Here is a 14,852-nt window from a genome sequence, read left to right on the forward strand (position 1 = left end):
AGCTTGCATTAACCCATAGTTTTATCATCTTTCATTTGTTTGAGGAAGACCTACACCCACCGGAGCTTAGGTGTCCCACATTTGGGCAGTGTCCCACATTACCACAATTCACCTAACAGACATTGTGCAAGATTATCCCACTTATGGTTGCACACTAGTCAGTCAAAATACAAAACAATTTAGTACATTATCTTCATTTTTCTGCTGTGGTGCAATAATCTCTCTCATGCACAAAGCTGCTGTCAAGCATCTTTTTAATTTGTGCTTCATCATCAAGTACAGTCAAGGGCCCATTTACAGCAGGTCAGTCATAGCCTCACTCACCTGCTTAACAATGAGCGAAACGAGCGCAAGAGCCCTGATACCATTCTGCTGGGTGGACATTTTTTTCTCAGAAGAACCCACAACTGAGGCTATGACGCATGCACAATTGAATGTTTTACCCTCTCTACAGATCACTGTAAATTATTGCTGTGCGTGTGTGCCGTGTGGGTTCCTGTAAACACACAAAGGCTCGTTATTGAACTAGAGAGCCACAAGGATTACGCCATGTAAACACAAGTGCGTTAACATAAACAGTAGGTTTAGTAGCTGCGTGGGAGCTGTGTGCTGAAGTGGGGAACAAGAAATACTGGAAAGTCACAAGTGTAAATAATGAAACTCGCAAAGATACTGAAAGGATCATGGGAATTTTCCTGGAGAGTCTGTGGGAGTCTGGGGGTGCAAGGGCTTTCAGTTTAACTGAGGCAAAAGCTTCAGTTATACAAGCAGAAAGTAGAGCACGTTTTTAGGTTGACAGTGAGTTGCAGCCCCAAGCAAAGGAGTTAAAATATATTGGTATTAAACTGACAGAAGTATCAGTAAGAAGGGAAATACAAGAGCTACAACGCGATTGCCGCTGCATCTGGAGTCATACAAATGTTGCACCGGACCATCATAGTGAAGAAAGGATAAGCTCAAATGGTCAAAATTATTATTATTTTTTCTTGTAGGGTGTCTGGGCTCATCTTTTGGGACAAGGTGAGGAGTTTGTATCTCTACAAGAAGCTCAGAGTGAAACCTCTACCCATTTGCATAAAAAGGATGCAGCTGAAATGGTGTTGGCATGTCTTCCAAATAAGCAGAAGAAGACTGATTGATGGACGGATGATCGATGTCACATGCAGTCAGACACATAATGCATGTGTGGAAGGTAACAGGTAGTCTAGCACTAGGACCCAGGCAAGAGTCGAGAAGTCTATAAAAAAAAGGGGGCTAGAAGCTCACCTATGGGCAGAAATATGTGTCACTAGAAACTGATTTTGAATCATTTATATTTGAATTTAAAATGCTCAACTTGAATAATTGCATTAAAAAACTGAATTTGAATCACATAATTTGAATTTGTATCGTTTAACTTGAATAATTGCATTGAAAAACTGAATCTGAATAGCATAATTTGAAACTAAATTTATTAGTTTGTAACTGAATTCCAATAAACTTGAAACTGAATGTAATATTATGAAATTGAATTCATTTGCGCTGAAACTGTATGTGATCCTCACTGAAAATTCAACTCTCTATATACTTCCGGATTCAGTTCTTGCAACTCAGTTTCAGTTTATTGAGACACACATCCGGTCGTTGAGGAAGAGTGCGGTTTCCCTGACAATTCAGTCTAGCCCCACATTGTTTATTTTCTTTGTTTGTTTATTCATTGTTTATCTGATTACTGTAACAGTTTATTCCATCCCTCCTATATTACAGCCTGCATTTAGGCCTTCTATTGAAAGGAGAAAAGTCTTATTTTAATGCATTGTAAATAAAAATCTGTATTCTCTGGCTCCAGTTTATTCTGGCTCTTACGTATTGAGTATCATCTGGTCACACATGCAACCAATAAACATTTGTTATAATTCTCAGTGACATAACATCAGATTTTAACCATAACAACACTAGTTTACTCTGCAAATCTAAGCAATGCTGCTATCAGATACTACAAGATTCTGTCTGTCTAAACACTGCGAACTCTACAGGGAATCAGGAGAGGGTGAAGGTTCATATCGAGCCAGTACGCTTGTTTTTTGGCTCTCACAAACAAAGGAAGACTGTTTCTCAGCGTCGCTCCTGATCTGTGATACAACTACAAAGCACAGACTTTGCTGTAAGACAGAAAATTGGAGAAACTGCACCCTGCCCTGCACAACTGTTTCATAACTCCATACTTTATGCACAATTTCAATTATCGCTCATAAGATGAGGAAGACTGAGGGCAGCTGAGCCACTCAAAGATTATATACGCTAGTATATAAGCCAAATACAGATGGTGGTACAAATTAACATTACACCTACAATATAATATAACACTGTGGTCTCAAAAACTGTATATATATATATATATATATATATATATGTATGTATATATGTACGCATCTAAGATTTGTCTTTGACTTGTAATTCTGATCACATTCATGACTTTGACAGCAAGAAACTGGGCCACAACTATGACTAAAATCTAATAAAACATGTAGGTAAATGTTCTTAAAACAGACAGACGAAGGGTGCAAGCTGCTTTGCAGAAATAAAACAAGGATGTCCCAAGTTCAAAAGTTTATGATTCATTCTGAACTGAAATATTAATAAAGGCAGGGCTCCGTTTTTTTTTTTAATTTCAGCACAAGTATTTCAGTTAATACAGTATACACAAGCCATGTTTGCTTAGGCGTGCTGAAATGCCTCCGACTTTGCCAAGAAAGAATTACTGGATTCAGATGTGTTATTAAATGGTTAGGCTACAGGCACAGACCTGAACCCCCACCTAACAGATCATGTAACAATAAGCCTCTGGGATGTTTAGCCACAGGCTGACCTGAAAGTCAAGTCAAGCATAGTTTTTTCATAAACAATCTTCTTCAAATTAACTTCTTAACCTAAAGTTTCAGTTTTGTTACTCTGAATTGCTAGATGACGGCTCGGAGTGAACACAGCAGCAGACAAAGACATAAGGAAGCCGTTGAGTGGCAGAGAGAAAAACTATGGTATGAGGGAACGAGACATTTTGGTTGGCTGGAGAGAGAAGACCGATCATATTTCTCTCACTGAGGTGGGGAAAGCCTGTGAGGGTTATGTAATGTTGTTGGGATATGGAGCCAGAAGGGGTGTAAACAACACCACTCTGAAGTGGGACAGGCCTAACCGTTGCCTGGTAACAAATATTTTGGGCAGGAAGACCAGGCAAACACGGCCCGCCTTCCAAAAGGAAACAGGGGCTGGCCTCATGAGCACAGTGCAAGTTAGTGGCTTCCCGAAAATACGCTAAGAGACAGGGGCAAGCAAAACAAAGCACATCAGGGGCATTAGACAATACTGCCTCTATTTTTTACCTGGCTCGCCTGAAGTCTAGACTACCACAAACTTTGCAGTGTCATTTAAACTGCGTAATAGTGCTCTAAATGAGCTGGACAGCTGTATTCAAAAGACAGTCTATGAAGAGTTAGATAAAAAAAACTTCCCCAAGTTAAAACACTGCTTCAAACATACCTTGCATACCACTATGTATTATCTTTATGACTGTGAAAATGTTGAAATACTTAAACTAGTTAACTTTACTACATTAAATGACAAAACCCATCTGAAAACTCAGTTTGTCTTGGGGTCCCCATGTTACCACATCAAACGTTACAATACAATAAATAAACGAGATGGTTATATGTGTATATGATGCGTGTGAATATTTACATTTTAAAGGCAACAGGACAGAAACGAGTTTAATAAAGGCTAACAACGTAACATTGACGTTTCCTCAAACTGTCACAGACCTTATAAAACGCAAAACAACAGTCGCTGACGGTTAAAACTGTGTTAAAATAACAACAAACGCTGTAGTATTCACAGATTTGCTGCTGTTCCCTGCACAGAAAGAATCCGGAAGCCATATTGTGTGCTGCTGTCTGTCTGTCACTCAGAGCCGGTTACCACGGAAACCGGTTGCTAGGCGGCATAACAAAAAAGACCAAATTTATACGTCCTTGCGTCAGAGGCAACGGCGTATCCATAGCGACAGAACGCTACACACATGCAGCAGACCCGTGGATAGCACATGGTCCCGGCACCTTGTTTTAGCCACAGTATCTCCTTTTTGCGTGGTAATACTGACTGTTTGGAATATTTTGAGCAGTGTTAAGAGAAAAAACATATGTTATGTTGTCATCGTGATGTATGTATGCACATTCATTAGCATACACAGCTATAATATCGGTATTAGTCAGGATTTATCTCCAGTCTTTCTTGCCCTCACTACGTCAACTCATGCTGTTATCACTTATTGTGGTTAGTTAGTTCACGTGTTCACCTGCGTTATCAGCCATTCATCTCATCAATTTCCTATGTAATGAAACAACTTACATCGACGGAGTTAGTCATCCCAGGTTCAGCAGCAGAGAACGGCAGCTCGGATGGGACACAACGTCCTCCGTGGATCCTCGTCTCTGACGTTGTTGTAGCTCTGACTAATAACTTGTTATCCCCAACTCTTCCCTTCTTGCTCACGCCTTTTCACACATCGACCGTAGCTGTAAGCCCGTACACAGCAGCATGCCCGCCCCGTAACATTGTTTGACATCACAACCACAAAACGTAGGCCTTGTATTTCAAGATTTTCATTCATGATTTGCCACCCAGTCTTCCCGCATTTTGCCCGTGGAGCAACCCCCCTCCAACCAAAGCCAACCTCCCACCTGCCACATTCCCACTGCATGTAGGCTATAATAATGAATCACTTTCTGCTCGGGCCGGGTGATGTTTGCAATGACAGGCGCCGATTTCCGTCATTGCTGCCCACTGTCCATGACAGAATTACACTGCTGTTTACCAATTTGTGTGTTTATTTTTCTTTTTTCTTTCTTGTGGGCATGTTGAGGCCGCTGCTGATACTTAAGATGAGTCTCGACTACACCAAAATCCATGAATATGCAGCCTAAAATCCTAGTGGATGACTGGAGATGCATTAATACAGTTTGAGAGTCTTTTTCAACCTGCGGTAATTTCATACTTGGCAGCCTTAGTTCAGGTTTAGCGAGTGTTCAGACACAGTTGAAAAAGAGGCTTTCCTCCCATTAGACATGGCTCTCAAGTTCAGAGGACTCCCTTAGGGCGTGTCTTGAGAAAGTTTTCAGCAGGATTTCCCTTGCATGCCTGACGGGATTCCGTCCCAGAGAGACATGACGTTATGTATAAATAAGGCATTGCATAGCTCCTGGTGTGTCCCAGTTTATATTCTACACGTCATTCAAACGGAGATGTATAGACAACAGTTTTTAAACTTCGCGTTCCTTATTTATCTGTAATTAACAATGATGTTTAAGTCCATACACGAGCCGTTGATTTCAGCTAATTGAACGCAAAATCACTCCTGAGAAGCTTATAGACATGACTGTAGACATATAGACATATCATCACCTGACGTAGCCATGACCCAATAAATGTTCCAGACTAGACAGACGCATATAGTCCTAAATAGATACTTTCCATATTTATCGCACTAAAGTTTCTTAAAATTTCCTCTCAGAAATTGTCAGACGGTGAGAAATATCTCGTGCCTGTGATAGTATTAAAAAAAAACATCTATTATTATCCCTCTGCGAGGTGAGCTTCTGGTCCATTTCAGTGGGAGAGGGAATCCCTCAACGTCACCAAGGATACCAAACACAACACCAAAGCACAAATATGGGCATGTACGTCAGCGGAACTCCGAGGCGGGACTTAAGCGATAGAAATGCCTTGGTTGTACTCGAGGAGGATGGATTCATTCATAAGACAAGATCTGCTACTGTGCACCGTAATACTTGCTAACATCCACCGGCTTACCGTGAACGGACTGTATGGATCTATCATCGCATGTTTGGGAGAGGATTTAATGCTAAACGAGAGGACTTCTTAACAGATTGAATTGGGACGCTTTCCTCCCCCTGAACGCGGGGAACTGGATTAATCTTCTTCATGCAACTTTTTTGGAAAGAAACCAAGAGCATCTCGCCGGGAAATAACAAAAAGATCAGCAACTGTAAGTCCAGATTCACATCATATGTACGTTAGACAGTATATGAAGTATTTAAAATAAGTATTTACCTAGAAATCAGATGTTCAGCTCTGCTCGGAAACATCTGTCCACCGCTGCCCGTCAGCCTATTATATCCTCCTTTGATAGCCTTTTAAGAAGGCTATAAAACAGTCCGCTAGACTTTTATTGTAGAGTTTTCGCCAGTGATAAATGGATTTTCGTAGACAAAAGTAAGCTAATTAGTCTCAATGGTATCCAGCTTTTACCAGAGAGCACTATTTAAACCATTATCAAAGCGCTGCCTATAACATCAGTCATTCTCTCCCTACAGTACTTCTACTTAAGTAATCTTCTTGTGTGTGCCGCTGCCCTGCCGCTGCAGGTGACATCGCGTTCTCTCCGGTAACTGCAGGTGTTGCGTTCACTTTCGGTCCCTCCGGGGAGATGTACCAAGGGTTCCCCGGCGACCCCGACAGCGGATCCCGTGGAAGCTCGTCTCCATCCATTGAGTCCCAGTACCTTTCCTCCGTGGACTCCTTCGGGAGCCCGCCGACCACCAGCGCTCCGCAGGTAAGTCCGAGTGAGCAGGCTAAGCGCAATGCTGCATGTAGCCTATGTGTGAATCATGCTTTGCGTAAAGCACAGAGAGCGAGAGTCATTAATTAACAAACAATCAGCACATGGTAAAGCTGTTTAATTAACGTGTTAATGCAACAGGTCTGACTTACGGCCGTACATGCACAGGTGAGCCTTATGTGCTGACGTTACATAGGCCTATAGGTTAAATAGGGCACGTGCTTCTGCAAACATGTAAATACAAACTTCATGTTGGCCATTATACAATGTAGCAGTCTATACTTTGATTATTATTAACCTAATTTATAGGCGTATGTATTTGTTTTTTATGTCCTCTTATACAGACCGCAGATTTCAGAGGACTTATTATAACACTAGCCTATATTTTAGGCACTATGGTAATTTAGCACCTCATAGCCATATGACACGTAGGCTATGTTACAGTATGAGTAGACATAAACAAAACAGTTATGGAAACTGTAGCCTATAGCATCTATTTTTAAGAGACTCTTTAAAAAACTTTTATTTGACTGCGACAATACATTTCGTATTTTCATAAAGACGTGGCGCTCATGTTCCTATTGGAAACCGCATAAAGAAAGCTGTTGAGTTAGTGTGTGTGCCTGCAGTCAGATATAAATAGTCTTTCTTCAATATATGAGCGTTACAGTCTGAATATGTCGGTGATCTGTTGCTGCTAGTCGCCCCGGCAGCGGCTCCCAGGCGTTGACAACGTGCTCGGTTTGCAGCACGCCGCAGAACGGATGACAGAGTTCTGGAACTCTCCTACGTCAGCGCCGGAGCCCCGCCCCTCCCTACCGCTCGGTCTCCTTCCACGCGCTCCGCTCTCCTCTCACAGGCCTCGCCGTGACGTAAATGCCTGTTCTATTTTGGAGCGCTACGTCGCGTTGCCAAGGGGAACACCGGGGGTGTGACGGGGGAGGAGGAAGAAGGAGGAGGGATGGAGGGGGGGAGAGGGGAGGGAAACATTTTTAAGCGAGATGATTGGTCGAGGCGGTCGCTCTCGTAGCTGCCTGTCCCAATGTCTTAACACGCTTTTTTATGAATATTAATGCAGGTCGATAATGTCTAAAATTAAACAAAAGACAAGCGACAGATATGGACGTTCTGGATGTATTATTAGACCTGTTGTAGGCTTACTTCAAAAAAAGTTTTAACACAGGAAAAGACTTAAAATAGGTGAATTCAAGATTAAAACATAATGTGTTACTGACATATTTGTTGCTGTTTGCCCTTACACCTCTAATTTTAATGTTAAAGTTTCCAATATTTTCTTCTTGTTAGATAACTCACAGACCTTTTTTTTCCACACTGCCATTTTTATAGCTTACCAGAACACCAAACACATTAAAAATTTTGTGTTTGTTTGTTTTTCCATGTAATTCAGCATGACATATGTTTATGTCATGTTTTCCATGCATCTTGATTAGAATTTGGACTAGACTTTCAATAGAAGTTATTTGGTTGTGGATAGTACATTTGTAATAATGGCAGCACGGGGTTGTGTAATCTTGACTGTGGTTGGCGTGATGACTACAATAAGAGAAAGAAATTGATTCAAGCTGGTTCCTGCATGTGTTTCTGCCTTTTTTGCGTGTGTATAAATGTGTTTCCTAACCTGCAGTTTCTTTTACATGGTGTGTAAAAGTCTATTGTTCATATCTCCTGCTCCTGCTCAGGAGTGTGTGTCAGCGGGTGCTGGCTTGAGCATTGTGGGCAGCGGGCCTGGGACCAGTGCCGGAGGGGAGATGCCCGGTTCATTCGTGCCAACCGTCACCGCCATCACCACCAGTCAGGACCTGCAGTGGATGGTTCAGCCAACCCTCATTTCCTCCCAGGCCTCTGGACAGAGCGGGACCACTGGCACCTCAACCATGACCCAGCCAGTCTCACTGGTTGACCCTTACGACATGCCAGGCCCCAGTTACTCTTCAGCATCTGGATTCACTCCTCCAAGTTCAGATACTCCAGGCCCAGCACCGGGCCCCATTCGCCAGTCCAGAACCCGCAGCCGCCGCACACGAGATGAGTCTGTGAGTGAGGATGGAGATGTTGGTGTGTTAGTAAGTGTGTGTGCTTGAACGTTTGTTTGTTGGCTCTTGCACGTTACACATACACTACAGGTATATCACCTACATGGGCATCTAAAGAATCATTTACATGTACTGTGTTAGCAGTGGTGTGCACAGACACTTTTAAGGGCAGGAAAGAAGGACAACTCCATATTTGTTGAAGGCACAAACCTTATTCCTTATTAGGCACAAACCTACTAGACTGGAAGGCCAGGCCTATGTAGAGGACCATGTAGGAGGAGGGAAGAAATAATGTATCAAATCTATCAAATGTGTCATCTGTTGTGTCTTTTTCACCAAATAGGTATCATTTACCACATGAAAGATAAGGAATCAGTAAAAAGTTTCCATTTTCCATCTCAAAAGGGAAATTATGCACCAAAGACAAGCATAGCTGGTATCGCTGCCACCACTTCCCATCCACTGCTGCTTAGACAATATAACCACATTTTCAAGACGAAACTTGTATCCTAACCCTTTTTTATTTATATCTTTTCATCCCAGCTCACACCGGAGGAGGAGGAGAAGAGGCGTGTCCGGCGAGAAAGAAACAAATTGGCCGCCGCCAAGTGCAGAAACCGGCGACGAGAGCTCACAGACAGACTGCAGTCGGTGAGCTTGGCCCTGTTTTAGCTGCCAGATTGAGTAACGATCATAATAACATGCTTTACGTTACCTCCCATAGCATAGAGGTGTGTTTTAATAAGGGAGAGGTAATGAGGTGTTTAGCTGAAGTGGAGTGTTTACAGTGCTCAAGACAGACCACATACCAGCAGTATTTATGGCCTAATTAATGGGCTCTTATATAAGCCACCTTACATATGCAACTGCAGGTGAGGAACGTATTTCTGCTGGAATGGATAAACATCCACCTCCATAAACACTGAAGTAGAAGTTCGGTGTAGCTAACACATGTATCCTCTCTCTTTCTGCTATACCTCTCCTTTCTCCTCTGTTCATTTTACCCACCTTTTTCTTGTTTGGCTCTCTATTCCCCCTGTCCCCTCTCTCCCCTTGCCCCCTGTGTCTTTCCTTCTCTGTACCTGCCCACAGGAGACAGACATACTGGAGGAGGAGAAGGCAGAGCTGGAGGCTGAGATCTCTGAGCTGCAGAAGGAGAAGGAGCGGCTGGAGTTTGTCCTGGTGGCCCACCAGCCGAACTGTAAGATCACCTACCAGGAACAGCCTCAGCAGAGCTCAGAGCAGCTCCCTCCGGTCCAGACCCAGCTCCATCCCCAGACCTTACAACCTCCTGTCTCCATTGTGGGCTTGGCTGTGAAGGAGGACACTTTCTATCTGCCTCCTGCCTACACAGCCCATCCGGCCTCCTCACAGTCCCAGCTTCCGGTTCAGCAGCAGCCGCAGCAGCAGCAGCCGCAGCAAGTCCAGCAGCAGCAAGTCCAGCAGCAGCCTCAGCCAGGAATAATGCAGGAGGTAGAGTTTTCTAGTTCTTTCTATGGCTCAAGTGAGCCGGCACCTGGCGGGCCATGCCTCATGGCCAGCGACAGTGGTGGTGGTGGTGGTAACCATGACGATGCGGCCATTGGCAGCTACAACACCTCATACACATCTTCATTTGTGTTCACCTACCCAGAGGGAGCCTGCGGGGTCAGTGCCAACCAGCGGAACAGCAGTAGCGAGCAGTCATCCGATTCCCTGAACTCACCTTCGCTGCTGGCGCTCTGACTGACCGACAAACACACGCGCACACATATCAACACACACACACATCGCTGGAAGTAGAGGCTGAGTTAAGTACACGTATAGTGCCAAGCAGTCTCACAGATTGAGAAAAAAAAAAAAAAAAGAAAAGAGAAACAATCATGTGTTTCTGATTGGGTTAAAGTTTACACATTCTGAAATGCATTCCAATAAAGAGCCATATAAACAGAGAGTTGCACATGAAATCAATTAAATCAAACCTTTAATATTGAGCTTAACAAAGAAAACATTTGTTTTTTATTATAAGAATAACTGCAACTGGACACGATGAGTAAATAAACACACAGGCCGTCCAAGTTGCCAATCTTAAGTGTTCTGAATGAACAAATTAATTCACAGTCAATATTCCCAATCTTCATCATGTACAGTACATTGAGTGAGATAAACCACACGCTCACTTTACACTCCAACAACAAGCACTGGTGCCCCCACCTTGTTCCCTCTGTCGGTCGCCCCTTTTCCAGTGCTCTTGCTCTCATCCTTTTCCATCCTTTTCTCCCTTCTTGTTCTTGCTGAATGTATTTGTGCAGATCTGAAATAGGGACAAAGGACACTTTTGTTCAGGGTCTTTTCTTGTGGGAGACAGACTGCTGATCTCTCGCTCACCTCTTAACACTTCATCTGCTCGACTTCCTTCTGCTTCTTCATTTGCTGCTTGGACTTGGCAAGTTGGGGGATCTGAATATCACAGCCTCCACTTAAATCTTGTGCTTTCTTCTCTCGTTTTTACAATTCTTCTGCCGTCTGCCTACCTGCCATGCTAGACCCATCTCTAGCCAACTCTGTTTCTCCTCTTCTGTCTCTGTGTTTTCTCCCTCTCTCTGAAGTCTTCAACCCCCGAGAGCCCGAAGACCCCCGAGAGCCCTTGGGACCTTGAGTGAATGCCGGCCCAACTAACACGAGCCTTTTGCACCCTCTCATACAAGGACATGGACGCAACACCCACCCACCCAACCACCCACCTCCCCCTGACCCCCTACCCCCCTGAACAGAAGAACCTTTTTCTGGAGCGCATTGCTCAGAGCGGATCCTTACAGTGAACAGTAATTGAATACTTTCACACACGCACATAGATGCAAAATGCAAGATGGATGCCACTGTCTTCTGCTGAGCCATTTTTCCAATGTTGACACAATGAAGATTAAGACACATCTTATGTTGTGAGGCTGATTTAAAAGCGAGGATGGAGAGGGAGTTTGTTGCAGCAGCGCACCGGCTCCGTGTTTTTGCCAGCCTGTTTGCTCAGAATCAATCAGATGTGAATCGATGCCTTTTATCTCGAGGAGGGACGTTTTTTTTTCTAATGTAGTGAATCAGACAACCTCTAAATATTGGGCTCAGTGGTCTCCGCACCTCCCCTGTTCTCTCAGCGGAGACAAGGTGGGGGTGCGTTTATTATGAGTGTGTCCACTCGGAGGCACCTGGCCCGTTTATTTCTTTCTTTATGGAGGTTGATGTGGCGAGTGAGCACAAAGCAAGACCTGGGAAACAAAAAAGGGGAGAACATGCGGGCTGATGTTGTGGAGTGAGCGTCCTTTCTTCGCCTGTGAATTTGAAACAGTTTGTTTTTTCCTGTATGTTTGCGTGAGAACTGTTATATATTTTAATGTTTATGTTTGTTTGTGCGTTTGATTGTTTTTGCATTGACCTCTGCTTTCACTTGTGCTGTTGTCGTTTCTTTTTTTTGTTTGTTTGTTTGTTTGTTTTTAATCGGGAGATTTATTCATAACTGTTACTATTATTGTTGCATTGTAACTATTGTTTCATTATTTTATTGTATTTTCATTTGGCAACTTTTGGAGGCATGTTGTGCACTACAAGGGTTTTTCTGTGTCAAAAAAAAAAATTATAAATCTATATGCATATACATATATACAGGTAACATGTATATATATAAGTGTATGTTCCATGATTGTAAAGTATGAATGTCTGCAGATCTAAATGGGATATTTTTGTCAATGAAGAACAAGACAAGATGTTACTGAGGTTTAGTTTTAAAATGAATATTTTTCTAAAGGAGCAAAAAAAATAAATAAACTTAAAATATTGCCCTGTCCCTTAACATGAAGCACGATGTCACTGCCTCTCTCAGTGTGTATTTATGTTTTATAAACAGTATAAAGCACTATCCAAGACAAAGTAGATGTATGTTTATAACTATGATGTTAGAAGGTTATGATAACGCCTTTGTTTTGTCTGTTTGTTTTTCTCTGTGAGGTCTGTCCCAAAGCTACTGACACCTTAATGCCACTTGATCCTTAGCAGATGCAAAATGAGAAAAAAAAAATAGCAGTAGTGTGATTGAATGTCAATACACATATTATAAGTGTTCAGATGACAACGTCATGACTAACCAGTTTCATTTAAGAAGAAAGTATTTTATATTCAGTATGCATTTCTGCCAGTGTAAACATATCACTCAATAACATTGTTATTTCCTAACTGAAATGTGTATTTAAAGGATAATTGCAGTTTTATCCTTGATATTAACATTATTATGTTAAAGTTTATCCATTCTTGTATTCAAATATGTTGTCTAATTGAGATTTTAAAATAATAATAATAATTGTGATTGTATTTGCTGGAAAAGAAGCTTTATTTTCAATAAATAAACATATTTAATCCAAACGATGGCTAAATGAATGCTATCAGTTTTCTTTCAAATGTGGCTCCTGGTGGTCAGAAAATGGGCAGACCTCATTTTTTAAAATGTTGAATAAGGACTGTATTTGTACAGCTGTTGGAGATGCCTTTTGATTTCCTCTCCTAATGCAAATGTGATGAGAATATGTTCTGGTGTCAGAGCAAGCATAAAACATATTCAATAGTTCTCATGTATATAGGGTTTTTTTGTGGTGCTACTTATAGTATACGATAATAATGAGGCAGTTCCACGTCGTATGGTGGAAGGTTACTTATTGCTGTTGCTGAGGCTCCAGACAAATGAACACGCTGCTCGTCTCACGGGGGATGTTTTATTCTGAATGGAAGCCAATAACGCAGTGAATCCCCCGCAGACGAAACGCTGGAAGCCCAGTAATCACTCTGTGATTTCATCCTAGTTTAATATCAATTGCCTGCTACATTTTAAGTGTGATATACAGATCTCAGAGGGCCCTTGTACTGTACCTGCACTTCACACCGATGCCCTTGAATGCCACACAACAAATTAGACTCATTCTTACATCTAATTTCTTTGCCTTGGATTTAGTTGAAGTTGCTTTAAATCTTTTTTTTTTCCTGTTATGTTACAATCACAAATGGTTTGCTAATGAATTGGGAAAAGGTGACACAGAGGGAAAAGGAGAAATATTCAGACAGAGAAGCTGCCTGCACATACCTGTACTGTACAACGGCGACGATACAAGAGCTTTCCTATTTTTCTATGATGTGGTGAATGTTGCAATGTATTTCTATTTTTCCACAAGTCCCATTATACACTCTGATTCATGTGCAATACTTATTATCCTCTTGGATTAACATAATGTAGCAAATCACGCAGTGCTCAAACTGACTGCTACTATATGTCCAGTGTGAGGATGTATTGCTTTAATTATCCATTTTTTGTTCAAATATTAAATGTTATTCTTGCTAATTATTGTAACATCAAGTTTCGAGACAATCTTCACAGAGAGATTATGTTACAAATGATCTAAAAAGTCATTTCTTTTTTTTTGTCTTATTTTTGATGACCGAGGTTGCTTCATTTCATTGAGATGTTGCTTTTATCAATGTTTCATCTGTTTTTGTAACAGTTTACTTCATATTTTAACAATGTATCTTTATTCTTGAAGCAAAGGTTGTCATATTGTCACATTTGGAAACAGGTGATATATGACTTTTGAGGTTGCAACAGTAAAAGGCCCAAAGAAACCTTGTTTAATATGTGACGTCGTCAGACATTGCCTAAAATGACAGTTGTCATTTGGATATTTACTTCAGCTCATCAAGGTGCTCTCATATCAAATTTTCTATTTTTTTTTTAAGTTCATATATAATTTAACATATCTCACTAGTTTTCTCCACATCACCATAAAGTGCTGTTTACTTATTTTTATGACTTTAATTTCATTGGTTTTTAACTCTTGAAGTGGACCAAAGTGTTGATAAATTTGCTGTGTCGCTTTTGCAGTCCCTGCTCTCTGATCTTATGTGGCTCTGTTTTCTATCCATGCAGTTGTTTTCTCTCAGCTTCTGGACTGCAAAAGCTGGGTGAGCGGTCTCCTTTAATGATGGTTTGACCAAATGTCAAAATTTCCAATTTGTGAAGAAATTGCATTAATAAACAACATATTTTAAGGTACACGTCTCTTGCTTTTTAAATGCTTGACCTTTGTTGATCTCTTTGACTTATGCAGAATTTTCCTTGAATGTAAAATCAAAGAAAAAAAAAAGCCTGTTATTATCTTTGTTACTTGAGTTGA

At 41.6% G+C, this 14,852-nt stretch overlaps 1 protein-coding gene and 1 long non-coding RNA gene across 5 annotated transcripts in view; one reads left to right on the plus strand and one right to left on the minus strand.

Annotated features, from left to right (window-relative positions):
- LOC122983643 overlaps nucleotides 1–5,662 on the minus strand; it is a 20,601-nt gene extending 14,939 nt beyond the window's left edge. The window contains exon 1 of the long non-coding RNA XR_006403747.1: nucleotides 4,384–5,662. This is a non-coding gene — a long non-coding RNA (uncharacterized LOC122983643). The remainder of the gene's footprint in view (nucleotides 1–4,383) is intronic.
- A 130-nt stretch (nucleotides 5,663–5,792) lies between these two features.
- On the plus strand, nucleotides 5,793–13,258 carry fosb (FBJ murine osteosarcoma viral oncogene homolog B). Of its 4 annotated transcripts, XM_044353600.1 has the most exons (6): nucleotides 5,794–6,040; nucleotides 6,420–6,607; nucleotides 8,314–8,697; nucleotides 9,211–9,318; nucleotides 9,760–10,140; nucleotides 10,301–13,258. In XM_044353600.1, exons 1-6 carry the CDS (start codon nucleotides 5,977–5,979, stop codon nucleotides 10,364–10,366), a joined length of 1,191 nt encoding a protein of 396 aa, XP_044209535.1. In that variant the 5' UTR covers nucleotides 5,794–5,976; the 3' UTR covers nucleotides 10,367–13,258. The 4 variants fall into 4 exon arrangements, with proteins under 4 accessions (XP_044209533.1, XP_044209535.1, XP_044209534.1 ...); XM_044353598.1 differs by having other exon boundaries at nucleotides 5,793–6,040; nucleotides 8,314–8,667; nucleotides 9,760–13,258; XM_044353599.1 differs by having other exon boundaries at nucleotides 6,369–6,607; nucleotides 9,760–13,258.
- Nucleotides 13,259–14,852: the final 1,594 nt, after the last annotated feature.

This window comes from Thunnus albacares, chromosome 6 (assembly GCF_914725855.1).
Source record: "Thunnus albacares chromosome 6, fThuAlb1.1, whole genome shotgun sequence".
NCBI lineage: Eukaryota > Metazoa > Chordata > Actinopteri > Scombriformes > Scombridae > Thunnus > Thunnus albacares.

Coding starts and splice junctions, on each gene's coding strand:
- fosb (XM_044353597.1), top strand. CDS start 5,977: ATGCAACTTTTTTGGAAAGAAACCAAGAGCATCTCGCCGGGAAATAAC. Junction 6,041..6,419: donor TAACAAAAAGATCAGCAACT/GTAAGTCCAGAT, acceptor CTGCCGCTGCAG/GTGACATCGCGTTCTCTCCG. Junction 9,319..9,759: donor TCACAGACAGACTGCAGTCG/GTGAGCTTGGCC, acceptor ACCTGCCCACAG/GAGACAGACATACTGGAGGA.